This window comes from Mustela nigripes, chromosome 14 (assembly GCF_022355385.1).
Source record: "Mustela nigripes isolate SB6536 chromosome 14, MUSNIG.SB6536, whole genome shotgun sequence".
Taxonomy (NCBI): Eukaryota; Metazoa; Chordata; class Mammalia; order Carnivora; family Mustelidae; genus Mustela; species Mustela nigripes.
In genome coordinates, this window is record NC_081570.1 from 3,899,061 (window position 1) to 3,925,187 (window position 26,127).

General features: G+C 57.0%; 1 protein-coding gene across 4 annotated transcripts in view; it reads right to left on the reverse strand.

Annotated features, from left to right (window-relative positions):
- Positions 1-26,127, reverse strand: part of ACOT7 (acyl-CoA thioesterase 7) — a 94,827-nt gene that overhangs the window by 58,341 nt on the left and 10,359 nt on the right. The window contains exons 1-2 of one of the 4 annotated variants that reach the window (XM_059377404.1): positions 21,857-22,206; positions 5,691-5,808 (exon numbers count right to left, since the gene is read on the reverse strand). In XM_059377404.1, the coding sequence (XP_059233387.1) occupies positions 5,691-5,808; positions 21,857-22,065 (327 nt within the window). In that variant the 5' untranslated portion in view covers positions 22,066-22,206. Of the gene's footprint in view, positions 1-5,690; positions 5,809-12,952; positions 13,060-14,862; positions 14,976-21,856; positions 22,207-26,127 lie in introns of those variants that run through there. The other 3 variants (XM_059377406.1, XM_059377407.1, XM_059377405.1) reach the window with 3 other exon arrangements.

The window sequence follows — 26,127 nt, forward strand, 5'->3', positions numbered from 1 at the left end:
GGGAAGTACACAGAGAAGTAGACCGAGGAGGGAAAATCACTCCTCACATCGGAAGAGAACCCAGCTTTCTATTTCGGGATCTTCCTTCCCAGGCGCTTCCTCCCAAGAACGGATCTCCCTGGTTCCTCTGCAGTTACTCAGGCTCATGCAAACATCAACAGACGTGTCCACAACCCGCTTCTTCCTCCGCTCGAAACAAGGAAACATAACCTGCCTGTGTTACAAACGATGCTTTGCAATCAGTGTTCCTTTGTTTAACTGTTATTTATCCTTCAAATAGTGCAGGACTCAAAACTCCAAGGAAAAAAAGGGTACAGGGCACCAGGTGTGTGTTTGTCACTGGTCTCCAGCCACCCAGGACCCCCTTGGTAAGGGATCGACGTGGCCACGGAGTACACCCATGTCTGGAGGGCACGCGACAGTCTACACTGGGGCTTGTTCTCTATTGAACCTGACTTGCTCGTGCTTCTGCATGGCCGTTTCCACCACAGACGTCACTGTCACTTTCCACAATGGACACACCCTCTGTTGCAAAAGTGTGTTTCATGGCCAAATAGAACGGAATATTCCATGATCGCAGTCTTGGCTCCAGCTGGGTCCATTTCTTTTTACTCTAAGCAACGCTGTGATGCGCGTCCGTTCACGTAAATCGTTTTCAGTACCAGGGGCTGTTTCCCAGACTGAAGGGACACTTTGGTGTATGTTCCCGAAAGTACTTCTCAGTAGGGGGACCTCAGACCCTCACTGCCAAACAGAGCACTTGGCCTGTCTATCGCTTTCTCCTGGAAACCAGCCCTCTTCTCCAGGAGTCTGGGCCCACCCAAGCTGGATGGGGAGCTGGGGTGGGAGCCTGTCCATCCGGCCCTGCCCGCTCTGGTATTCGCCTTCCCTGTTAGTCCTCGCAGCACCCCTCATCCAAGGGTTGGCGACACTGAGCTTGTAGTAACGGCCACTCTGAGCCCTGGTGGAACCTCCTGTGGTCATCTGTGCAAGAGCCCACCTGCCGCCTCATGGACGCACCAATGCCCTGGGGCCCCTCAAACCGACCGGACCTGCCGCTCTGGAGGGACAGTCAGGGAACTTGCACCTTCACCCCTCTTGGGTGAGTCAGGAACATGGGGTGGGTTCCTCCAGTTTCTGTTCCTATAAACATGCCAGAGCCAGGTCTCAGCAAGCAAGGGACCAGAGTGGCTGGGAAAGGTTCCAGGGCTAGGCTGTGGCTTCTCTAATCTGCACCGACTCCCCCCACCCCAAGACTTGCCCCTTAATCTGCCCTTGCTTCCCCCCAACCACGACTTGCCCCCTAAGTCACACGGACACGAAAACAAAGTGCACCCTTAAGTAGACTTCTGTGGCTACAGCGCCACCCACCGGCAGAAAGCGGGAAAGGCACGTGCTGAGCGCAGCAGGACAAGAACGGAGGCCTCACTTCTGGGCCGCTTGGTGGAATCACTCAAGCGCTGTTACCCCGAAACAGCGTGAACCAGGTGTCTTCACTGGAGAGTGGCTAAATTTTGGTATGGCTACACTCACACATGGGTAGCATACGCGCGTGTGTGTGCGTGTGATTGTGTGAATAATTTTTAATGGGATTGCAGCTTAGTCTTGGAGGGACCTGGGCTCCCACTTAGTGTCCTTCCTGCGAGGAGGAGACGGTAAAACGCCTTCATGCTGAGATGAAGGAGGTGAACGGTGTGGGCAGGTGACCCGGCGTGAGGCGACTGCTGACGCTCGGACACTCCGTCAGGGGGAGGGTCATCGGCTTCTGGGCCGCAGCTGAGTGCGGGTACACCAGGGGACCGGAGGCCGGTCAGGAGGTCAGAAGGCAGCTACTGGCACGGAGCCAGGCACTGGGCCTGGTGCGGCCTGCAGGGGAGCGAGTCGGATCGCCTGCCTCAGTTTGGGTTCCGACAGGGGGACAGATGATAAACAAGCAAACAGGACACGGCCACGTGGTGGCGGAGGCTCTGACAGGGCCGTGTGGGAAGCGCTGGGGCTGGGGGTGGCCTCTGAGCTGAGGTGTGAGTGGAAAGGTGGAGGCAGGTATGGACCGTGTGCACCCTCTCCAGCAGAGGGGAGAGCAGGAGGGACTGCGCAGGGCGGAGGCTGTGCAGGGGCGGGGAGGGGAGCACAGCAGGAGGTGTGAGCTAAGGGGTCAGCAGGCCCTGAAGGGCCAGGACTCTGTGGGAAGGGCAGAGACCCCGAGCAGACCGGCTGACTTTCTAGTCCCCGCACTTCAGAATGGCGTGAACTCTGAGCAGCTGGTGTTGCTGTTCCCTTCTGTGACCCAGACACGGACACGGTGACCCAGGAGGAGACAGAGCTGCTCTCCTCACTGTCCCAGGGAAAGCTGTCAGCACATACCTGCCACAGGAAGCCCTCAGGCCTGGCACAGGACACCTGGCAGAGGCCTCACCCCTGCTCTTCTGGTTTGGAAGCCGCTTGTTAGGAATCTCGGCTGGCTTCCAAAGGAGAGAAGGAACGTCTATAGGGCAGCCACTCCAGAGACCTTTGCACACGGGGCAGCCCAAGACAGATGGGTGGGCTGCCTGGGGGCTCTCCACCAGACCAGGGTGCAGATAGCACGGGCCTGGACCCAGGGCAGAGGCAACTTGACCGTGAGCCACTGTCCAAGGGCTCAGCAGGGCACTGGGCCTGCCTCAGGCATTCCGTAAAGAGCAGGTGTGACCCAAAGACTCAAAACACGAGCCAGCAAACACCTGCACACAGGAGGGCCTCCAGGCTGAGCACACCTCTGGCTACCTGTGCCTCTGACACAGCCCCGGGCCTCCCTGCTTCTGGGGCTGAAAGCAGGGGGCAGACCCCATCCCAGGAGCACTCTCAAGAGTCTACCCCAGAAAGGGCCCTCCGCCATGCTCCCAGAGGTGACCAGTATCACAGTGCTTGCTGGGCTCCGGAGCAGCCACAGGGCATGGAGTCAGGACAGTGGCTTCAGGAGCAGAGCAAGAAAGAACAGTGCAGGGCCCTGGGCTCAGTTCCCGGCTCTGCCGCTCGCTAGTGGGGACGGCGGGCTGCCAGGATCTAAGGGGGTGACCCCCGGAGAAAGGGGTGCGCCGCCCCTCTCACGGACATGTGGGCATCAAACGTGAGAGTGAGCAGGTCCAGAAGGTTCCCTCTCACTACGATGACTGTTTGGGCTGCACCTGCCCTACTCCCACACAGGCCGCCTTCAGCAGATGCCACCATAGAGAGGGCCACTCTGTGGGACCTTCAGGAAGCCGTGTAACTTCTCTAGGCCCCTGTGCCTCGCCTACAATGTGGGGTTAAGACGACAGTTGGGAAGATTCCAGAGAGAAAAGGTCGAGCACACAGTGTGGTCACTGGTCCACCCTAAGTGCCTACTCAACGCTCCATAGGACAGCAATCCCACACATGCCCTCCTGGCAATCGCAGATTGCCAGTGCGAGTCCACCAAGCTCCAGGCCTCTACCCAGATGCTGCGCATCTGGCAGGGACCTGAAAGACAAAAGTCCCTCCCTTCGTGGGGTTTACATTCTAACGGGATGGAGGGGGGTGGGCAGACCGAGATAAATGAGCAAAGCACATAATGTTCCAGAAGCAACAGTGCTGTGGAGCACAGCTGGGAGCAAGGAGGGAGCTGGTCACCAGGTAAGGCCTCAGTGGAGGTCCCATGTGCCACACTGGCACCAGGTGAGGGGGAGCCCTGCAGACTCTGGGGGAAGAGCAGCTCAGGCCGAGGGAAGAGGCAGTGCAAAGGGTAGCAACACCGGCCAGTCCCACAGAAGCAGGAGAGCCAGCGTGGCCCAAGGGAGTGTCAAGGGGAAGGCCCAGGAGATGAGGTCTGGGAGCCGGACGGTGCTCAGATCCGAAACTACCGAGCAGGTGGAGCCCACAGGACTGTTTGCCAGGGCCCGCAACAGAAGAGGAAGAATGGGGTCACTGAAGGTCCCCGGTTTTCAGTGTGGGTAACCACATGCCACAGAGGTCATGTACAGAGGAGAGGGAGTCTGGGAAGAGCAGCCTGGGGACAGGTCCAGGGTGTCTTTTGGGGCCCATCAAGGTCAAGGGGCCAGTTCAGCATCCAGATGGTGCCAACCAAGAGGTCCCAGCTGACAAGAGAACCCTGGGGCCACATGACATACTAAAGACATAAAGCGGATGAGACCTGCAGGGGAGCTGGGTGGGGGTCTCAGGGGCTCGGGGTGCCCCTGCCTGACCCAGAGACCCAGCGAGGCCCTCAGAGGTCAGCATTGGGCCCATGCCAGGGTCTAACCACTTGGAGCTGCCTGGGGCTCACATGCCCTCCCGAGCCTGGAACTTTTCTATGCCCCCATCCTGGGCCCACCAGTCTGGAGACATCGCCAAGCCAGCACCTCAGAACGATCCCCCTTGGACCCCCAGGCCCCCTCCAGGGATGGGATGGGGAGGAGCAGGGGCTCAAAGCACAGGTTTGAGGCCTGGATTCATGGCCCAGACCTACCCTCTGCTTCCCCCATGGCCTCGGGCAAGCATGCAGGCTCTCTGTACCTCCACGGCCTCCGCTGTGCAACATGGGGGAACGGGGGAGAGGACTGTATGAGCAGAACCACTTCAGGGCTTTGCAAAATGCTAAGCACTCACTACCCAGCAGCAGTTACGTGGGTCCTCACCACGCAATCCCCCCCAACCCTCTCACTCCCCCATCCTAACGTTCTCCTTCCCCGGTCCGGCCTCTCCTGCCAGGACCCTGCTGTCTGTCTCCACCCGCCGCCAGGTGCTGGGTCCTCACCAGGTCCTCACGCAAGCCCTGCCCCACAGCTGCCACCAGAGGGCGCACTCTGAACATGGCCTGGTTCGTCCCGCAACTCGAAGGGCACCTGAACAAATCCGGACTCCTGGCTGGGCCGGTGAGCCCCTCCTTCGCAGTGTGCTGAGGCCCCCTCGCCCATGCCCACCCACTGAAACGTTCGCTCTGGCTTGGTTCCCGCACCTGTGCAGTGCTCTCTCTCCTTCCCCCCTCCAGCCGTCGTGCATTCCTCCCCTCGTGGTGGGTGGCTGGCCCAGGCCCAGGGAGACACAGGACACGGGGACACAGACACCAGTGGTACTGCATCTCAACTGACCCCAGGTGGCAGTGTGGTGCAAGACAGACCCCCTCCCCGGAGCAAAGGTGCCGAGCCGCCTCCAGAGGAAAGGTCAGGTCCCTCGGCCCTTGAGGCAGGGCAGGAGAAGATGGGCCAAATGCCCCCCAGCTGCCCAAGCTGCAAAAGCAGAAAAGCTGACCCTCCTCCCAGGCACTCTGGCCGGGCTTTGGTGGGCTTCCCCGGCAAGAGTGCCAGTGCTTGCCCAGGCCCCTCCCCGTCCCTGGGGGTGTCGAAGGGACAGGGGAGGGTTTAGGCCCAGGGCAGCAGAGCTGGGGGAGGGCATTCTAGAAACCAAGACTCTTGTGGATGGAGGGGGAGGAACTTAAATGCAGCTCTCCGCCGGCTGCCGGCTCACTCTCTGGCTGCCCCCGAGCCTCCCTGATGAATCCCCGAACCAGCACCATTCCAACAGGTCCCCGCCAGGAGCTCCAAAGGCCAAGGGACGAAGGACGGGAGAAGCCCATGCAAACTCTTGTCCCAACCCGGGAGTGGTTCGATGTCACCGACATCGGGACGCCGGGCCTCCTGGGCCTAGAATCTTCAGGAGATCCCAGGCGGGCTGGGTGACGGCTCGCAGACACTTACCCCGTTCTGGCTGTTGCAGTGCCGGGTGCTGATGATGGCTCCTGCCTCCTCGATCATCTTCAGGATGGTCCCACCGTGGACGTTGCCAGCCACATTGGCATCATCTGGCCGCATGATCCTGGGTGGAGGAGAGAGAAGCAGCAGGATGAGGCCACTGGGAAGGGTGTCACGCATGAATAGCAACAGCCAGAGGTCGTCCCAGGAGACCACAGCCTCCTGAAGAAGGAAAAGGAACTTTCCGGGGGAGTTTGGTCAGAGTGGGCTGCTGCTCTGACAGCCCCAGACAAGGGTCCTGTCTCCATGGGAAGGAGGGAGGGAGGCAGACAGCAGGACTGTGTCCCCGGGGCCGCAGGCACCCAGCAGGGAAGGGGTGAGAGCAGGGGCCTTCGGCAAAGGCAGCAAGGCCACAGCACGGCTACTATTGGGGTTCCCAGCACACCTGCCCCTCCTGGTTCGCCGGCTCCCCAGCCACCTACAGGGCTGAATGAGCACCAGGACATAGGCTGTGACCCCGTGGAAGGCCACCATCGGAGTCCCAGAGGGGAAAACACACCCACCTCGGCTGCTCTGAGAAGTGGAAACGGGCCACAGCTCCGAGACTCCTGTCAGCGCGGGACCATCCGCCCCTGCCTGTTCCTGGCCAGCTGAGCTCTTAGGGGTGCCTGAGGGGGGCTGGGTCCCTGGGATCGAGAGCTGGGAGTCCTCCAGGGCTGGGGGGAACTGAAATGCCACCTCAGTGGCCCAAAGAGGAAAAATGTTCATATCCCTGCTGTCGGCAGCCAGTGGTGGGGAAACTCCAAGAAATCTCTGGAATCCCAAGAAGACAGCTTGGTGCTCCTGCAGTGGGCAACCCCAGGCTAGCTGGCACTTTCCCAAACCACAGCCAAGCTAAAGAAAACTGCCTTCAGCAGCCTCACGCCTGGAGACAGAGGATCCACAGAGCACAGGCCACACTCCCAGCATGCTCGCCAACCACCGGGGCTCCCCCAGTGCAACGCCCCGGACCAGCACCCTCCACTCGGGCCCAGAGAGCTCCGCCACCCTCTGGGGCTATGACCTCCTGACAGCTCTGCTCAGCGGCTCAGTCTAGCCCATCAGACCCCAAGGTCTTTCCTGGCTCCCGCTCTTACTAGACCTGCTGCCGAGCAGCAGACCAAACTGTCGCTCCTCCACTTCCCTGTCTTTAAAATAGGCATAATAACGGAGCCACTGCGCTTGACCATGCGGGGGGACAGAATCACACAAGATAATGCAGTTAACAGGCCCAGCCACGGGGCGTGGCATGTGGCCAATACAACACAAGTTCATCAGCGGTATCCTACCCTCTAGGAGAATGTTTACCCAACAGACTGCAAGAAGTTTGGAAGCTCCAGGACAGAGCTGGAAGCTGTTACTTTCTCAGCAAATGCGCATGGACATCTTGGGGTAACTGACAGCAGACTGCTGCCCACCGCAGGTGCCACCACGTCATCCTGCGGGAGAGCTGGCTCTAAGAACCGAGAACCACTCTGGCCCTGGGGCCGTCCCGCCCTGCCTCACTGGCTCGGGGCAACAGTCATGGGAACCTGAACCAGAGGCCAGGGGAACCCCAGAGAACCGAAAGAAGCTTCACTTGGCTTCTCAAACATTCACTTAAAAATATTTCTTGAGTCCACTCAACATGGATAAAGACTTGAATGTAAGACTGGAAACCATGAAACTCCCAGCAGAAAACACAGGCTAGAGGTAAGCTCCTTGACCATCAGTCTTGGCGATGGTTTTTTCGATCTGACTCCAAAAACAAAGGCAACAAAAGCAAAAATAAACAAATGGGACTTTACCAAAGTAAAAAGCTTCTGCAGAGCAAAGCAAACCATCAACAAAATGAAAACACACGGGCGCGTGGGTGGCTCAGTCAGTCAGGTCGCTGCCTTCAGCTAAGGTCATGACCCAGGGTCCTGGGATCAAGTCCCGTATCCGGCTCCCTGCTCGGTGGAGAGCCTGTTTCTCCCTCTCCCTCTGCTCTTCTCTGATGGGGCTCTCTCTATCAAATAAAATCCTAAAAAATAATAATAATAATAAAGAAAGAAAAGGCAACCTACCAAATGGGAGAAAATATGTGCCAATCATGTGTCTGCTAAGCGGTTAATATCCTAAACATGTATAAAGAGTTCACACAGCTCAACAGTGAAAAAAAATCTGATTTTAAAATGGGTAAAGAAGGGGCACTTGGGTAGCTCGGTTGGGTAAGCGTCTGCCTTCGGCTCAGGTCATGATCCCGGGCTCATGGGACTGAGTCGTGCAGCAGGCGGGGAGCCTGCTTCTCCCTCTCTCCCCAGCTCATGCGGTCACTTTCTCTGTCTCTCCCAAATTAATAAGTAAAGTCTTTATTAAATAAAGAAAGAAATAAAAAGGACAAAGTGGGGTGCTTGGTTGGCTCAGTTGGTGGAACATCTGACTCCTGATCCCAGGTCTTGAGTTCAAACCTATGTTGGGTGTGGAACCTACTTAAAAAAAATTTTTTTTTTAAAACAAAACAGGCAAAGAAACTGACTAGACATTTTTCTAAAGAAGAGAGATACGGCCAACAGGTACACGGAAAAACGTTTCACACCACTCATCACTGTGGAAATGAAATTAAAACCATGGTGAGCTTTCCCCTCACACCTATTAGAACAGCTATTATCAAAACGATAAAAGAGATCAGGTGTTGGCAAGGCTGTAAGAGGAAGGGATCCTCATGCACTGTTGCTGGGGATGCACACTGGTTTAGCCACCATGGAGAACAACACGGAGGTTCCAAAAAAATGAAAGCCCAAACCACAACATGATCCAGCCAGTCCCCTTCTGTGCATTTAACCAGAGGAAACTTAAGATGCCGCAGTGGTATTTGCAGCCTCCTGGGCACTCCTCAAGGGCTGAGGGGATAAAGCTCAAAAAAGGAGGGAATCCGGTCAATCCTGACAACGCGGATGGACCCTGAGAGCCTCATGCAGAGTGGAATAAGTCGGAGACAGAAAGACAACTCGACCTGATCTCACAGGTAAAATCCAAATCAGGGAGCTCAGAGAGAGAGCAGACGGCTGGCTGCCGGGGCCAGCAGGGGGCGGCGGGGTGAATGGGGCGGAAGGTGCAAGCTCCCACCGCGAGGGAAACCAGTCCTGAGGGCGTCAGGCAGCAGGAGGCTCTAGTTAGCCGTAGGGCACCAGACACGGGGAAAGTTGCTGAGAAAAGCGGCCGCGAACACTTCCACCCCCGGGAACACTCCGCAGCCGGTTCAGGTGAGAGGTTAACGGTAGGAGGGGTGAGTCTCCTGCCACACACGCGCCAAACCCCCACCCTGCACTCCTAAAACTGACACCACGGTCAACGCCAGTGACATCACGATAAAGCTGAAAAAATAAAATAGTAAAAAAATTTTTCAATTATTTTCAAGTTTTAGGGGCGCCTGGGTGGCTCAGTGGGTTAAGCATCTGTCTTCGGCTCAGGTCATGGTCTCAGGGTCCTGGGATTCAGCCCCACATCGGGATCTCTGGTCAATAGGGAGCCTGCTTCCCCCTCTCGGTCTGTCTCTCTGCCTACTTGTGGTCTCTGTCTGTCAAATAAATAAATAAAATCTTTAAAAATATATATGTATATATTTTCAAGTTTTAAAAATAAAATAGAAATTCAAGTTTGTACTAAGGAGTTTTTTTGTTTGTTTTTTAAGTCTGAGTGAAGATGCAGCCAATTTAAGTAACCAAACTAGGGGCACCTGGGTGCTCAGTCCAGGTTAAACAAGTGGCCTTCAGCTCAGGTCATGATCCCGGGGCTCCCTGCTGGGCAGAGCCTGCCACTGCCCCTGCTCATGCTCTCCCCTCCTCTGATAAATAAATAAATAACAAAGCTGCTGTCATCAGCCTCTTTCCTTTGTATCTGTTTTCAACTTAGTAAAGGACAGATGGCCATTTCTGCCCAGAGGCTGGTCGTCCTGGGGCTGCAAGAGGCCAGGGGGCTGGCCAGGAAGAGCAGAGCCCTGGGTTCTAGAGCATCAGGGAAACTTGAGTCCAGCCTTTCCTAGAAACCAGAGCCTGCTTCTGGGGGAGCCCGATTCCCCCCTCGAGCCTCACTTGGCCTGTGGAGCTGTGCCCCCCACGGTTGGCCCACAGCAATGTGGCGTGGTCTGGGAGGGGGGCAGACTCGGGGCCACAGAGCCGACGAGGAAGTGCTCACATCCGGCGGGGCACTGAGGAAGAGACTGATAAGGAGGCAGCCTTTGAGATAGTGCCTGGGGCCATCGTGGGACACTCAAGGGCCCCCAGAAACCCCTCATCATCCACACCCGGCTGTCCCCAGGACCCCCCGACAACACCCTGGGAATAAATGCCAGGAGCTCCAAACCACACATCGTCGGACATGAGAGCTCACTGGGACACTTGCCAACCCCCACGCTCCTGGGTCACCCAGGTCTGGCATAAATACAGTCTTAATTCCCCAGGCCAGCTGGCCACTCGGGCAGTCCCGAGCCTCCGTCCACGGGACCTGCAGAGGCAGGGAGACCAGAGCCCGGCTCCCCACTCCCCTTGGCCCCAAATGGCTCAGGAGCTGTTGGGCAGGGCTGTCCTGAAACACCGGTCACTCGGTCGGGGACTTTCCCACCCATCTCTCACTTCCCTAGAGCCCCGCGCTGCTGGCCTGGGCCTCTCCAGGCGGGCAGGTGTCTGAGGGGTGAGGGCAGCCAGGAGAACATGTGGTCCCTTTTCCGCACTTTTGTTTTCCCATTTTTAATGAAGATGTGGATATGAAAAGTGCTTCACTTTCCTCTTCACTATTTAGAATGAGAAAAGCAAGCCCAGAGCAGCAGGCACAAAGCCAAGGGAGGCTTCTACACCTGCCTCTCACCTCCTGGACCTAACTGGCCACTTAGCCCGCTGCCTCAAGGGTCACCAGCCCCCAGGGCTATCAGTGAGGAAGGGCGGCCCGGCATTGCCCGTGGACACTCCAGCTGGGCTGGCGTGTGCCAATCCCGAGCTCCCCACATCCGAGCTCGTCCTAGGGACGTCGCCAAACATGATTAAACTTGTTCCCCCTGAGCTCCATGTACCTGGCCTCAGAGCAGACACCTGGAAGACAGGCCCTGTCCCCCTGTTGTTTGGCCCCGCACAGAGCTTTTATACTGGGCTGAACTGTGTCCCCCAAAAGATACGCCCACGCTCTAGCTGCCGGAACCTGCCAATGGGACTTCTTCAGAAATGAGTCTTTGCAGGCGTGATCAGGCTCGGTGAGGTCATCGGGGGACATTCCGATCCAAAGCGACTTGTGTCTTTTGGAAAGAGGGAAATGTAGACACACCAGGGAAGAGGCAGAGACCAGAGCGGCGTGTGTACAGGCCAAGAAACACAAGGGTGCCAGGAGCCACCTGGAGCAGGAGGAGGCGAGGAAGGATCCTCCCCCGGGGCCCTCAGGGGAAGCAAGGCCTGGCGGACACCAGGATTCGGGGCCTGGGACCTCCGGGCTGTGAGAACAGACATTTCTGTTGTTTTAAACCCACCAGTTTGTGGCCACTGGCTATGGCAGCCACAGGACACTCGCACTCGGGGGTGGGGGAGGAGGGCTGTGCTCCACCACAGGAGACAGCATCGAGGGACAGGTGAGTCCCACGGGATCTGCGGCGGTGGCTACAGCCGGAGCCTGACCCTCAGCTCCTGCGTCCCAAGCCCAGCCAACCCGGGCCAGGCCCCAGCACAGGGGGTTGACCACTGCCCCCACCTCCACAGCCCCCGGCACTCTCTGATTCTGACACCACAATGTCCCTGCTAAAATACAACACTGCAGGGGCGCCCAGGTGGCTCAGTCGGTTAGGCGTCAGCCTTCAGCTCAGGTCATGATCTCGGGGTCCTGGGGTCAAGTCCTGCATGGGGCTCCCTGCTCAGTGGGGAGTCTGTTTCTCTCTCTCTCCCTCTGCCCCTCCCCCTGCTCCTGCTCTCTCTCTCTCTTTCTCAAATGAATAAAATCTTAAAAAAAAAAAAAAAAAAAAGAAAATTCAACATTGCAGGGTGAGTTCCATGGTAAGTGGGGAGGGAGGTGGTTTCCTCGATTTAACGGGGAAAGCTGAAATAGCTCTCGGAGGTAGAGGGTAGTCGGCAGCACAGCACACAGCAAGACCCCCGGGACAGATAAAGTCCTCTCGGGTTTTCCACCTGTCCCAGAGTTGGGCAGAGCCGTCGGGCCCCCAGCTGTGGTCCAGGTGGGGGCCTGCAGGGCGGCCAGTGCCAAGGACACCACAGAGACTATGCCGAAGGTCCCCAGGCCTGTCCCTGTGGGGCAGCGGCAGGTGTCCCGAGCAGGGACAACCCCAGGGTGCTTCTGCCCTGACCAAACCTGCAGCCGTAGCTGCCGAGCTGCGAGCTTCGAGCTCCTTGCGGGGAGCTGCCGCCTTGGCAGGGAGCCGAGGATGAGCAGGTGCAGTCCCTCCTGGCCAGACAGGAGCTGGGGGGCCGATCGCAGGGTGTGCACGTGCCAGGAGGACCATGTGGGCTGGGGGATGGGACCGGTTCAACCAGGCAACCCGACCATGGCCCATGTGGACACCCTGCCTTTCTACAGGAGACCCCACCAATCAGAAGCCCGAGTGACCCTGCTTCTCCTCTCCAACCTGCTGTCCAAGAAGGATCCAGCAAGGTGCCTTCAACCCCAGAGTTCCCACCACAGTCCCTAGAAGAGGAAGGGAGGGAGAAATGGCTGGGCCAGGAGAAAGTCCCTGGGGCTCTTCCAGGCCCCAGAGCAGGAGTGGGAGGCACCGATCTCACCCAAAGGCCCAGGCGCACACTTCGGCCAGGACCAGGGAATGAATCAGAGAAAGCTCCAGGTGCAGCTGCTGCCCAGCACCCACAGATCCCAAGACCCCAGAGCACCAGGCGGCTGGGCAGGCAGGAAGCGAGCAGCGCCCCACACAACCACAGGACCCTGCTGGCGAGAGAAAGGGGAGAACCGGAAGCAGCACTGCCACAGAGAGAAGTGGCTGCCACCCCTGGGCCATGCTTCCCCGCCCTCAGACTGCGGTCCTGCCGAGGGGGCGACGTGGGGGCTGGACCTCCTGCCCCAGCTTCAGCCCTACCTAACGTTCGGAGCAGCAGACCCAGAGCAGGCACAGCTGTCCTTGGCCACAGGGAGCCAGCCAGCCCTCACACTGGACGCGGGGGGCACATCCCCTCTACGACCTGACCCCATCAAAGTGCCCCCAGACAGACCATCTGCGACAGTAGCCCCGCAAGAGGAGGGGGGGAGCACGAGACGGATGGTACCTGCTCAGCTGGGAAGCCATGCCCGCTGGGGCTCGTCCTGGGTCCGGAGAGAAGCTGGGGGCTAGTGGCAGCCAAGTCACCGGCCCTCCTACTCCAAAAGCACCGACCCAAGTCCCCGCCACCAGGCTGCCCAATCTAACCAGGAAGAGGCTGCCTCACCAATCCGAGGAGTCTACCAAAAGCCGGTGTCATAGAAACCTCGCTTTGTAAACAATGACAGCGGAGGAGAGCGCATCTCCGAGCCCTTCCGCTGCTGTGCGTGGGATCGAGACGTCACACAGAGACGGCCGCCATCTCTCAGAAGACTCTGGGGGGCCCGAGATGGGGCAAACGCCCACCCAGGGTCCCGGGAAAGGCTGGGCTCTGGGCCCAGGGCCACCGCACGCCTTCTGAGCTTCCCCGATGCACAAGGGGAGCAGGGTCCCAGGCCAGAGTGAGACTCACAGCAAGGCTCACATCAGGGGCAGAGCCCAGCATCCTGCCCAGAGGGGCTGGCATCTGACACCTGTCCCCAGGCTACCTCCAGGGCTCTAGGGGCCGGGTGAGCCGCTGGAAGGGAAGTGGGGAGAGGAAGCAGCCAGCTCGGCCAGCCCTCGCTCTCCGGTGGCTGCCACCGCACAGACCTGCCTCCTCCCTTCTCTGGGGCCAGGCGGCCAGGGGCAGACCTTCCGTCCCCCAGGGGGGCCTGCCCTTCTCCCCTCCCACTGGGTGTGGGGAAGAAGGAAAGCAAGCCATCGGAGTGGCCGAGGAGCTGGTGTGACATTGGCAGCCCCAGGAGAGGAGGCTGGGTGTGTAATTACTGTCCCAGTGCCCCAGGGCCACCCCCACGTGGGGGCTGCTGTGACGGCGACTGTGAATGAATGAACCGGCCCGCAAGCCCCGTGAGGGACCCTTGCTGGACTGTCCACCCGGCTTGGCTCCTGGGCACGGGTCCACCTCGCCGGGGGGCGACTCCAGCAGGTACCGTGCTCAAGAGGTAAACGTGGGCCAGAGCCCCAGGGGCGCCCCCCCCCCCCCCAACGGCCGCTCTCACCACCAGAGCCCCGGCGTGCTCCTGGCCGCCTCCCTAAAACACGATGATCTGCTCCTGAAGGCACAGCTACCATTGTCCCACGTCCTCTCCCCTTCACGTGAAAAGAAGCAGAGGCAGAATTCCAGGCCGACCAGCAGCACAGCAGCGCGCCCCGCAGGGAGGCCGGCCGGGGCAGGACGGGGTTCGGACGGGCCCCCGGACCACACCTGAAATGTCTACCTGGAAGGGGAGTCAGGGCAGAGTCTGGGCGGAAAACCTTCCCCAAAGCCTTCCCCTACCCTCACAGCCCGAGAGGGGCCCTGGCAGGACCTCCTGCAGCCCCTCAGCTGTCCGAGACGCAGCTTCAACCTGAGTAGAAATGACCCCATCTGCCAGCAGCCCCGAGGACACTCCTGTAGGGCAGGGACTGGGGCTATCCTGCTCGTTGCGATGTCCCCAGCACCTGGCACCACACGGGACACAAAGCAAAGTGCCATGTCAAATCGAAGAGTGACCCAGTCCCTGAGAAACACAGGTGGACAGAGCCACCGCCCCACTCACCCTAGGTCCCCTCTGGTCAGCTGGGTGCTCCGGCCCCGTGCGCACCCGGCCAACAGCCTGCACCTCCCCCGCCCTCCCTGCCCAGAGAAGCCTGGCCACACTCTCCTTCTCCAGAAAAGGCCAAGAGCACTGTCCCCACAGACCACCACAGTGGGCCGTGTTGTGGGTCCGGTCAAGCCCATCTATCACCCGCGGGTCAGAGAAAAGGCCCCCAAGGCCACGCGTGTCCACTCCAGCCAGGGGGAATCCCAGAGCCATGTGTCCAGACACCCCACCATCACAACCAGGGCCCCCTCCGGCCCCACCCCCACCCCCAGCCATCCCACCGTTGTCTTACAACTTGGCCTTCCCCCTGAGACAGGCCTCGCCAGCTCCCTTCCTCAACACTTTCAGGGATGTGCCCCTCCGAAGCCCGAGCATGGTCTTTGCGTGTCCTTTCCGGAACCCCAGCCAGATGGGACCCGGAAGGGGGTGTCAGCCGCCCACTGTGCCCTTTGGACTCGGCCGCATTCCTCTGGGCGGGCATCGCTGCCTCCCTAAGCAACACTGGCTTCTCTCTCTGCCCTGGTCTAGACCCTGGGTGTGCTGGGCACACGGCCTACCCCAGGTAAGGAGCAGCCACCCCACCACTCCCAACACTGTGTGAGCCCGTGACCTTCTCAGATCCCTTAAAATCACAGGAATTTGGAGTTCAAAAGAATGGAAATTACTCGCTTCGAGCCCCAGCTTCTACCGTGGGGAAAACAGGCCCACAGAGGCGAGGGGGTGGCCCCGTGTCACGCACACCTGCAGGCAGCGTCGGGCACCTCGAGGGAACATGCTGGGAGGCGCTGGGCCGCGGAGGGACGCAGCCTCCCACACACCGCAAAGACCTGCCATCCTTCCCGGCAAAATACCATCCAGGTGTTTGGGTGATGACTCACAGACGGACGAGAGGCCATAACCTGCCCCACCAGTTCTTTCCCAATTATGGAGAAAGATCATGAAAATGCTCCAAGACCGGCTTCAAGGGAAGCCGTCCTTGCCAGAGCGCACAGGGGATCCCCGTCCACTTAGAGGGAAGCATCGAGGCAAGCCACAGAGTTCAGACCCAAATGAGGCTCTCTCCCCAATTTCATCATTAGAAGGAAGAATGTGTCAGATCCGGAATGATCCACGGAGTGACAGGCAGGCACAATGACTTAACGCCTGCGTACATGGACACACCCTGGACCAGGAGAACTAAGATTTGGAAAACCCAAACAAAGCCCACCGGGAAGTGCAATGAGGGAACCCTGCAGGAGATGACACTGGGGGACACCCGCAGGTCGTCCCACAGCTCCAGCGGAGCAGCGGGGCCGTGTCCCCTCCACTGGCCGCACAGACACGCCGACTCTCCGCGGAGCGGGCTCGTCCGTCGTCAGCCTTCCGAGCAAATCACTGTGAGACAACCAGCAAACCAACTGATGACCAGGAGGTGGTTTCCGAATTAACCAGATGCCCGGAAAGGTTCCCGGCAAGATGATCCGAACGGCCAAAAGACAAGGAAGAGCACAGGGAACAGCCCAGGAGCCCCTCATGCAGGAAGCGGCAAGTCAGACGCCCTCCACGCGCACGCCAGGACAGGATCTGACTAAGGAGGAATCGGGGGCTGATGACCGCGACCACGCAGAAGGATCCCCAAAACGTGATGCCGAGGGCAAGCAGCCGTCCCAAAAGTCACGATTTCATGGACACGAAACGTCCAAGCAGGCCGATCCAGAGACGGAGAGCAGACCGACTGACGGCCAGGGCTGGGGGCTGGGGCAAATGGGGAGTGACCGCTCAAGACCACAGCGCTTCCTTCGGGGCAAAGACCAACGTTCTGGACTTAAACCACGGTGACAGCCACCCAAGCCTGTGCATATACCAGAGCACACCGAGTAGCACTCGGTGAACGGATGCAACTTACGACCCAACAGAGCCGTCGCCACGACACCTGCTGCAGGCCGCTGGGGGACACAGGCCCCCCCACCTCCAAACACTCAGCCCAAGAGAGAGCTCCCAGACTTGGGCCCAAAGAACACCACACACAGCCGGACAGGTCAGCGGCTTTGAGGCTTCTGAGACCCCCAGGCCACCAGCACCACGCACGAGCAAGGCTGCGCTCCGCTGAGACATCGGTCGCAGCCGTTTTCCACAGCTTTCAAGTAGAAATACCACACAAGGGGCGCCTGGGTGGCTCGGTCGGGTAAGCATCTGCCCTCAGCTCGCTCAGGCGATGATCGCGGGGTCCTGCTTCTCCCTCTGCCTGCCACTTGCTCTCTCTCCCTTTCTCTCTCTGGCAAATAAATAAAATCTTAGGAAGGAAGGAGAGAAGGCAAGAGGGAAGAATACCGCACAATCTAGCGATTCCGCTTCTGCGCATTTACCGGAAGAAAATGAAAACACTGATTCAAAGAGCTATGTGCACCCTGATGTTCAATTCAGCATTTTTTACAACAGCCAAGATTCAGAAGTGTTCGTCAACAGAGGAATGGATGAAGATGTGTTACACAACCCCCCCACGTGCCAACACAAAGGAATATTACTCAGCCATTAACAAAGAGGAAAAAATCTTGCCATTTGTGACATGGGTGGACCTGGATAGAGGGTATCATGCTAAGTGAAATAAATCAAAGACAAATACCGTGTTTTACTTTAATGTGGATCTAAAGAACCAAACCAAACCAAAGAGAACAGACTGGTAAATACAGAGAACTAAGTAGTGGGGCGGGGGGGACAGGTAAGGGGAAGAAGAGGTACAAACGTCCATTTATAAATGAAGCCAGTCACAGGGGCGTAAAGCACGGCACAGGGGATACAGCCAAAACATCGTGATGACTGCGGGCAACAGCACCTACACTTCCGGCAAGCACTGCGTGATGCACGTAAATGTCAGCTCACTTGCCGCACATCGGAAACTAATCTAATACTCTGCATCCACTACACCTCAATTAAAAGGAAGAGTATTAGCAACAGGTTTCAGATGCCATAGGTTAATCAGGCAACTTTGGGCTGGCTTGTGGGTGTCCCCACCTCTCAGGTCCTGATGTTTATCAGGCACACGACATGATGGGGCACGGGGGAGTGTCAGCCAGTCATTCAGAGAGACTGAGTATTGACCCAACGGGATCTGGTTTCCTGAGACACTGCCAGGCTCCAGAAAGCATTTCATCCGTCAAAGCTCTGGATTCCAAAGGCACACCTGAGTACAGCCCAGAAGCACAGACCAAGCGTGGCATTTATGGAAAATGACGGCCACCTGCCCTCACTCACCCTGATCGGTTACAAGGCTGAGATTCCCACCTGCTAAGGGCCCAGAGGGTCATGAAATATTTAGGCGGCTCGAGAAGAGACTGGAATTGGAAGCCCAGGGACTTTCAACCGGTGGAGAGCGGGGCCAGTGACCATGTCACAGGGACCTGCAGACGGCTGGGGTGTGCCAAGGGAGGCCAGGACACAGGCTGAGGAATCAGAAAACACCTCTGAAGCATTCCCCAGCACCCCATTCCCTGAGTGGCCGCGCGGCACATACACCAGAAGCCCCTCTCAGACCCACCAGACAAATCTTCAGGGGGCAGATACTTCAGCCAGGGCTTCTCCCTCTCCCAGGATGAGCAACACCCTGGCCTTTGTGCCATGAGCCACACATTTCCCTGAGGCTCAGAGAACCTCTCAGTCTTGTGCTGAGTTTGGGAGGAGACAAATCCTGCCTTTGACTTTTAATCCTCCCCACTCATAAACCAAAGTCGGGGCACCAGGCCGTGTCTGGGCGGCTGGTGGATCAGAGCTCTCCCCATCACCTCCCTTGAGCAGGTGATGAGACACACCAACTCGGTGTCAAGAGACCTAAGTTCCAGTGTTCCCTGTGCTGACCGCAGGCAGGCCCCTCCTGCCCTCAAATTCCCTACCTGTAAAACAGGGAGCCCCTCTGCCCCCCGGGGCTGAGGGCTGAGTGGGCATGAAGGGTGCAGACGGGAGCCAGGGCAGTGGCTCAGACTGTGGGTGCGGCTCCCCTCTGTCAGCTGTTAGGAGGCTCTGATCCACATGGGGGGGGGGGGGCTATTTGTACAAAAGCAATTCTTTCTCCCTGTACTTCACCTCCCAGGGCGAACACGACCTCCCCCATTTGGATTAAAATTCTGATTTCCCTGATGCACCTGATGCCCCGTTACACGTTCTTGCTGGGCCGTGGGGCACATTCAAGGTCATGACTACTACAGACAGCCTCCCGATAGGTGGGGGATAGGTGGGGACAGCACACCGCTGCGGGGACAGGAGGGTGGCGAAGTAGGAAGGGCGGAAAGACCAGAAGGGGGCCTGTTGGTGTTCTGGGAGGTGAAGTGGGAAACGGATGGAGGAGCAGAGGCCCGGCCCACTGCTGAAATGAAACCACGTGGGTGACCAACACCCCACGTTCTGTAGGGCACTTTTGCCCCTGGTGCCCCTTTGCTTCTGTCCTCAGGGTCACCCCCTCAGGGTGTGGGGCTGGTTTGTGGCTTCACCCTGGGAGGCCGACGAGGACCTCGGACTCACAGAGACTGTCCCCTTCTGAAGAAAGAGGCGTGTCCACATCGAAAGAACAAAGCTGGACCCTTACCTCACACCATCTATGAGAAAGAACTCAAAACAGGTAAAGCCCTAAAAGAGCTGAGATTGCGGAAATCTTGAGAGAGGACACACGGGTAACCCTCCGTGACCCTGGACCTGGCAGCCATTTGCTGGATCTGAGAGCAAAAAGCACAAGCAGTCAGAAAATAAAAAACATGAATTGGATTACATCAAAATCCAAAACTTCTGTGCTTGAAGGCATAGCATCCAAAGTGGCCAGACAACCCACCGGACAGACAAAAATTTTTGCAAACCATGCATCTGAGAAGGGACTTGGATCTAGAATCTGGAAGGAACTCTAACCACTCAAGAATAAGACAAAGAAGCCCAGTGAAAAATGAGGAAAGAAACTGAACAGACCAAGATGTACACTGTCTGCGAAGCTCACAAAATCGGTACAAAAAGTTATGTCATCAGTCATCAGAGAAACCAGATCAAGGCCACAGGGAGATGCCACTCCACACCCACTCAGCCAGGGCGGCTGTAACCCAAGAGGCAGCCGGGGTCAGAGGCAGCACTGAGGAGGAGGCAGGGACTCCCCCCACCCCGCCGCACTGCTGGAGGAGGGGACAAAACAGTGAGGCAGCCACGCTGGAAAACACACTAGTGGCTCGTCGGAAGTTTCCGCCTAGAGAAACCCTATGACCCAGCAACCCCACTCCCAGACGGGCTGGTTTTCTCACACCACCTCTGACACCCGGTGTGAGGGGGCTGTTTTCCTGGCTGGGGGGCCTACGATTCAGGGCAGTTCTGACGCAAACAGCCCGGGGTTAGCTCAGGCCCCAGGTTCAAGGGCTCAGGTCTGTCCCCACTTCAATGCCAGCTATACTTCTGACAAAATCGCTCTAGAAATTGGGGTTTCCACAAAAACCTCCTCCAGTTGGATAATTTACTGGAGCAGCTCACAAACTCAGGCAAAAGCTATATTCACATTTACTGGTTTGTTATAAAGGATACAGCTGAGGCACAGTCAAATGAAAGAGATGCACAAGTCAAGCATGGGGTGGGACTCAGCCACACCACCCTTGATGCACATCCAGGTGTCCAGCAACCCCGGAGATGTCTGAACTCCACTGTTGGGGATTTTCATAAAGGTCCCATTATGGAGACACTGGTGATTAACTCAACTTCCAGCCCTCCCTCCCCTGGCTCCAGGCAGGCGGTGGGGCAGAAGGTTCCAACCCTCTAGCCCTGCCTGGGTCATCCTGGCTACCAGCCCCCATGCTGAAGCTAACAGACTCCCAGCCCGATAACCACCTCATTCACATACCAAAGACAGACTGTCACAAAGGAAATTTCAAGTGTTTTGGGAAGTCTGTGCCAGAACTCAGGGACAAAGACCAAATAGGTATCTTATTAAGCCACACTAGGTATACACTTGAGAAAAAACATATGCACACAAAAACTCGGACAGGAATGTGCACAGCAAAGTTATACATGATAGCTAGACGGTGGGAGCCCAGCAAATGTCCACCAACTGATGAATGCATACACAAAGGGTGGTATGGACCCTGCAGTGAGTTACGGAGGCAGCACGGACACCTGCTCCAGCCCAGGTGACCCCTGGAAACAGGATGCTCCGTGAGAGCAGCCAAACAGAAAACAGCATATTGCATGATTCTGCTTATTTGGAATGTCCAGAAGAGACAAACCAATAGGTAAAGAATAGAGATTGGGTAGATGGATAAACTAATAAAAATTTAAATTATTAAAAAATAAAAGCCTCATTGAGCACAGAGTCGGGAGGGCAGCAGGGGGCGCTCTCAAACCTTACAACTGGTCCCTCGCAGCCCACCAGGAAGAGAGACCCCGGCAGGTCCCCACTACAGCTCTCCCGCTGGACCACCCCGGCAGGAGGAAGGCAGGCTCTCCGGCTCCAGCAAGGGCCCCGCCCGCGAGAGGCGATGCAGCCAATGAGAAGCCACGACACTTCCAACTCCCGGTTTGCTCCAACGGGCTTCTAGTTTACAACAGCCCTCCCGGCTCCCCATCCCTCCATAAAAGCAACGTCTTTGTTCTGCCGACTTGCGGAGGGTTCACCGCAGCTCGCTAGTCCCCAGCTGCCATTCTCTGGTTTTCCCCAGTAACCCCATTTTTGCTGGTGAAAGTGTGCACTCCGGAGATGAGTCACACGGAACCCAGGTTACATGCCAGTAAAGCTGGTACCCACCGGGAGGGGCGGTACACCCACTGCACCCACCGGACAAAGGCTCTACAAAGTTTGAAATCAACACGGGAAGGCCAGGGACAGCAGCACAGGGTCACGCTGCTGACGACGAGCCCAGGATAGCTCCCCCTGCCCCGTGCAAGCCTAAGGGGCCGAAATCACCGCTTGACCCCTGCCCCAGGGGACAGCAGAAGGCACAGGTGCTCAGACTCCTGGCAGCGTGTGCCCAGGGGTGAGGAGCAGCACTGTTAGGAGTGGTGCTTTAACTCCACGGCTGCCTCAAGCCTTCAGATTTGTCAGCCACCCAGAGCCCAGAACCTGCCGTTCCTGAAAGCCTCCGCCTCGGACAAAGCCCGACAGGCTTCGACGGGTCCCTGGCCGGGAAACCTGCTCGGTCTCCCTCCAGAGGGCCGCGCCCCCAGGCAGCTGAACACGCAGCTCTCCGTCTATTCACAGCAGATCCTGCGTCGTGTGGCCAAGGCTCAGTCGCCCGAGGCGCGGACAGCAGAGCGCCGCCACCGCTGTGGGCACAGAGATGTCCCTGTCATCCTACCTTGCGGTGACACACGGTCGAGACAGCAGACCAGACCTGCTTTCAGCAGCCTTCGTGGAAGCCCAGCATCTCTGCCCGGCACTGGGGGAGCTCCTGGGCCCCAGACGCTCCCACGCGGCCGCCGGCTTGGCGAGCCCTCGGAGGCGGACAGCGCAGACAAGCAGCTTCATGCAGCGGGAAGTCGGCCCCGCTGCCGGCAGCAGGCCCATTAGCAGCCTCGGCCCGGACTCCCGGCGGGCCTGCCCCCAGAGCCCTCCCTACAGGACGCAGGTCCCCCCGCTCCGGGCCGCCTCCTCCTGGGGCGGCCCCTCCGCCGGCCACACTCAGCCCCGCGGTTCTCCTTCCGGAAGCGACTCCCGATGCCTCCCTGCAGCCGCAGTGATGCAAGGAACGCATGACTCCGCCTGGAGTCACCGGCTTGGCTCTTCGCTGAGCAGCAGAGGGAGGGCGACGAGGGGCCGGCGGCGGGCGGTTCCCGAGGAAGAACGCATTAGGTGGGCCGGGAGGCGGCGGGGAAGCGGCCCACGTCGGCCGCGGTCGCCGGCGGAACCCCCACCGGGAGCCAGCGCGGCGGGGGGCTTCCGCGGAACCACGTGCGGTCGCCGGCGGAACCCCCACCGGGAGCCAGCGCGGCGGGGGGCTTCCGCGGAACCAGGTGCGCCGGCGTCTTAGGCGACGAGGGGACCCGCCCCGCCCCCGCCCCTCAGCCGATGAGAAGCCGTCGTGACCCCGAGCTCGAGCTCTCGCTCACCGACTGGCTTCCCCCTTCCCGGGACGTACCGCTCCTCTCCGGGCTGTGGGGCTTGCCCCGGCGCTGTCACAGCTTGCCCGTCCCGAACGGCAATTCTCCGCTTACCCGAATAAACCCCCCGTATGCTGACAAAATAAGTGACTTTTTGATTTTCATTTATTTTTTTAAAAGAATTTATTTAATTGACAGAGAGATCACAAGTAGGCAGAGAGGCCCCCATCTCTGGGACCGTAGTTGGCTTTATGTTTAAAAACTATGGTCAGTGGCCATGATGGGGGGCTCTTTGATCCCCCGAACTTATGTTCTCAAAACTAAACTGGACAGCCAGGGCTCTGAGACTGTCAAAACTGAGAGGGAGGCCTCCCTGGATTGCTGTTCCTGTGCAGGACCTGCGAACAACAAACAGCACGGTCATCTCTGCACCCGGTTGCCCCGCCCTGTGCGCCACCGACATCCGTTCCCAGAGAAGGCTGCCCTTGACCTACGCAGTGTCTCTTCAGTATTCCAGGCAATAAGGAAAGCCGATTATCCTTTTGCATTCACTTGGGAAGAACGGAAGTACGTCTGAATCACTCAGGGTTTTACAGATGGTCCTTACTTTTCACAAATCTTTAAAGCTAATGTGGATGATATAAAAATTGTCTGTGGCCTCTACTTATAACATGTAGATGACTTGCTTTTCCACTGCCCTTCTCAAACCTCTTCCCAAGAAGATGGCATCCGCTTCTTAATGCTTTTGACCTTAAAGGGACATAAAATCCTCAAAGAAAAATTGCAGTTTGCTCAAATCTGGTTTGATACTAGGAAACCTGATCTCAGAACAAGAACTGCATTAGAACCCAGGTAGCGTTCTTCAACTCCCCAAAACTGAAAACCAATTACAAGGTTTTTGTAATTGCTTTGTACTGGTTTTGTACTGGCTGGTTTTGTACAGGTTTTGTACTGGCTGGCCAGTCTTGTGGTTCAATGTCTACATGCTTTAGTAAGAAAAGGGAAAATCTAGAGTTCCTGGCTGGCTGAGTCAACAGAATGTGTGGCTCCTGATCTTGGGGACATGAGTTCAAGGCCTACGTTGGGCACACAGAGCTACTGTAAATATAGAAATAAAAATTGTAAACGTGAAAGAGCAGGAACATACAACGTTAGGGACTCTAAGGAAAAGCCTAGGGGTGCCTGGGTGGCTCAGTGGGCTGGGCCTCTGCCTTTGGATCGGGTCGTGATCTCCGGGTCCTGGGATCGAGCCCCGAGTTGGGCTCTCTGCTCAGCAGGGAGACTGCTTCCTCCTCTCTTTCTCTCTGCCTGCCTCTCTGCCTACTTGTGATCTCTCTGTCAAATAAATAAATAAAAATCTTTAAAAAAAAAAAAAAAAAGGAAGAGCCTAATAAGACCCCGGCCTCAGACATCTTAATTATGAATTTCGTTTTCTCCTCTGTGTAAATGAGAGTGAAGGGAACATCTTAAGAGTACACAACCGCAAAAACACGGGGACCAGCATGGCCCCACGGGGTATAGAGCCAACCACCAGATCCTGTGGCCAGGAAAATCCCCCTTGCCTCACAGCCATTCCTGCTACCAACTGCCCTGTTAGTGCAGAGCACTGAGGAGATGTTCGCAGGGTCCCCTTTAACATCCCTGCATGGTGACACCAGACCAGGGTAAAATCACGTGTATTTATACCGACAGCCCACACACCATGGCTCATGACCTTGGAATGCTGGTTAGCGGTCTGGTTTCCTTACCTGGAATGGGAATAGCATTAAAAATGGCTCCCATTGGGGCACTTGGGTGTCTCAGTGGGTTAAAGCCTCTGCTTTCGGCTCAGGTCATGATCCCAGGGTCCTGGGATCAAGCCCCACATCGGGCTCTCTGCTCAGCAGGGAGCCTGCTTCCTCCTCTCTCTCTGCCTCTCTGCCTACTTGTGATCTCTGTCAAGTAAATAAATAAAATCTTTTAAATAAATAAATAGAAACATTGAATGTGTTAATTATTTAAAAAAAAAAATTGGCTCCCATTGCCAAAACTTATCAGATGCCACACTTTCGCTGGCTGTTCTGGCTACGATTTAGATTTAAGGCTCGTGGACATTCAGATGCAATTCCTTGGAGACCAAAGGAAACCACCTCACTGATATTTCTGCCAAAAATGAGGCAGTCAAGGAAACCCAGAGACAAATCCCTGCTGTGGTCCGCAACAAATGATAATATGGAAAAATTGACAGGCGATAACCCAATAATTGGCCCCCGAGAAGGAAAAACAGTACTGGAAGTCTAATCATTGTTGGCTCAATGAAAAGACAGAACTCTGGTTTGGACCCAAAAACAAACTGAGCCTACCGGAAGTTCTAAAATTCCCACTACTTACCTCTGTACACGAGTTTACTGACAAAATTATAGTGTTCATGAATAATTAGCGGAGAAATTTGGTAGGGGGGAGAAATATCAACAAGGCTGCAAACAGGGCTTACTTCACACACCTGTCCGAAGTACAGTCTGCGGAAACCCCTTCACGTGTATGGGTTGTACAAACACAACAAGATGTGGTAGTCACAGTTCGTGTATTTTCTCACTGGCTTGAGCCCTTCCCTTATAGGCAGGCCCCTGCTGCTTCTGTGGTTAAACTTCTGTTCAATAGGATGCCTGGGGGGCTCAGTCCGTTAAGTGTCTGCCTTCGGCTCAGGTCATGATCCTGGAGTCCTGGGATCGAGTCCCACGTTGGGCTCTCTGCTCTACGGGGTCTGCTTCTCCCTCTACCCCTCCCCCTGCTTCTGCTCTCTCAAATAAACAAAATCTTAAAAAGAAAAATTCTGTTCAAAAGGATGCCCCCACCTGAGTAACTCCTGTCAAACGTCACAGTGATCAAGAAACCCATTTTAACGGTCAGGTGCCTCGACGAGTCTGTGCTCTTTGGCTAGTTTCAGAATACTACGCACACTCCTCAAGGTCAATCCTCAAGGTAAGTGAAACACATGAAAGGCATTATGAAGATTCAGGTGGCAAAAGCTGTAGAGACCTTCCAGACATCGTGGCCGAAAGCACGGCTCTTGGTCCTTCCGAATCTCCGACTGACCCCTTTGGAAATTGCAGCCTCGCAGCCGTGGAGCTAAGTAGCAGGACATCCGGTGCCCTGGGCCCTGCCTCCTGTCATCTGTAGTTGACAAAAGGAGATGCTTCACAATATTTTAAAGTCCTAACTGCATCTGTTAAAAATAACCAGGCTTGGGGCGCCTGGGTGGCTCAGTGGGTTAAAGCCTCTGCCTTGGACTTAGGTCGTGATCCTGGGATCCAGTCCCGCATCAGGCTCTCTGCTCAGCAGGGAGTCTGCTTCTCCCTCTCTCTGCCTGCCTCTCTGCCTACTTGTGACCTCTATCAAATAAATAAATAAAATCTTTAAAAAAAAAAAAAATGGGCGCCTGGGTGGCTCAGTGGGTTGAGCCGCTGCCTTCAGCTCGGGTCATGGTCTCGGGGTCCTGGGATCGAGTCCCGCATCGGGCTCTCTGCTCAGCGGGGAGCCTGCTTCCCCT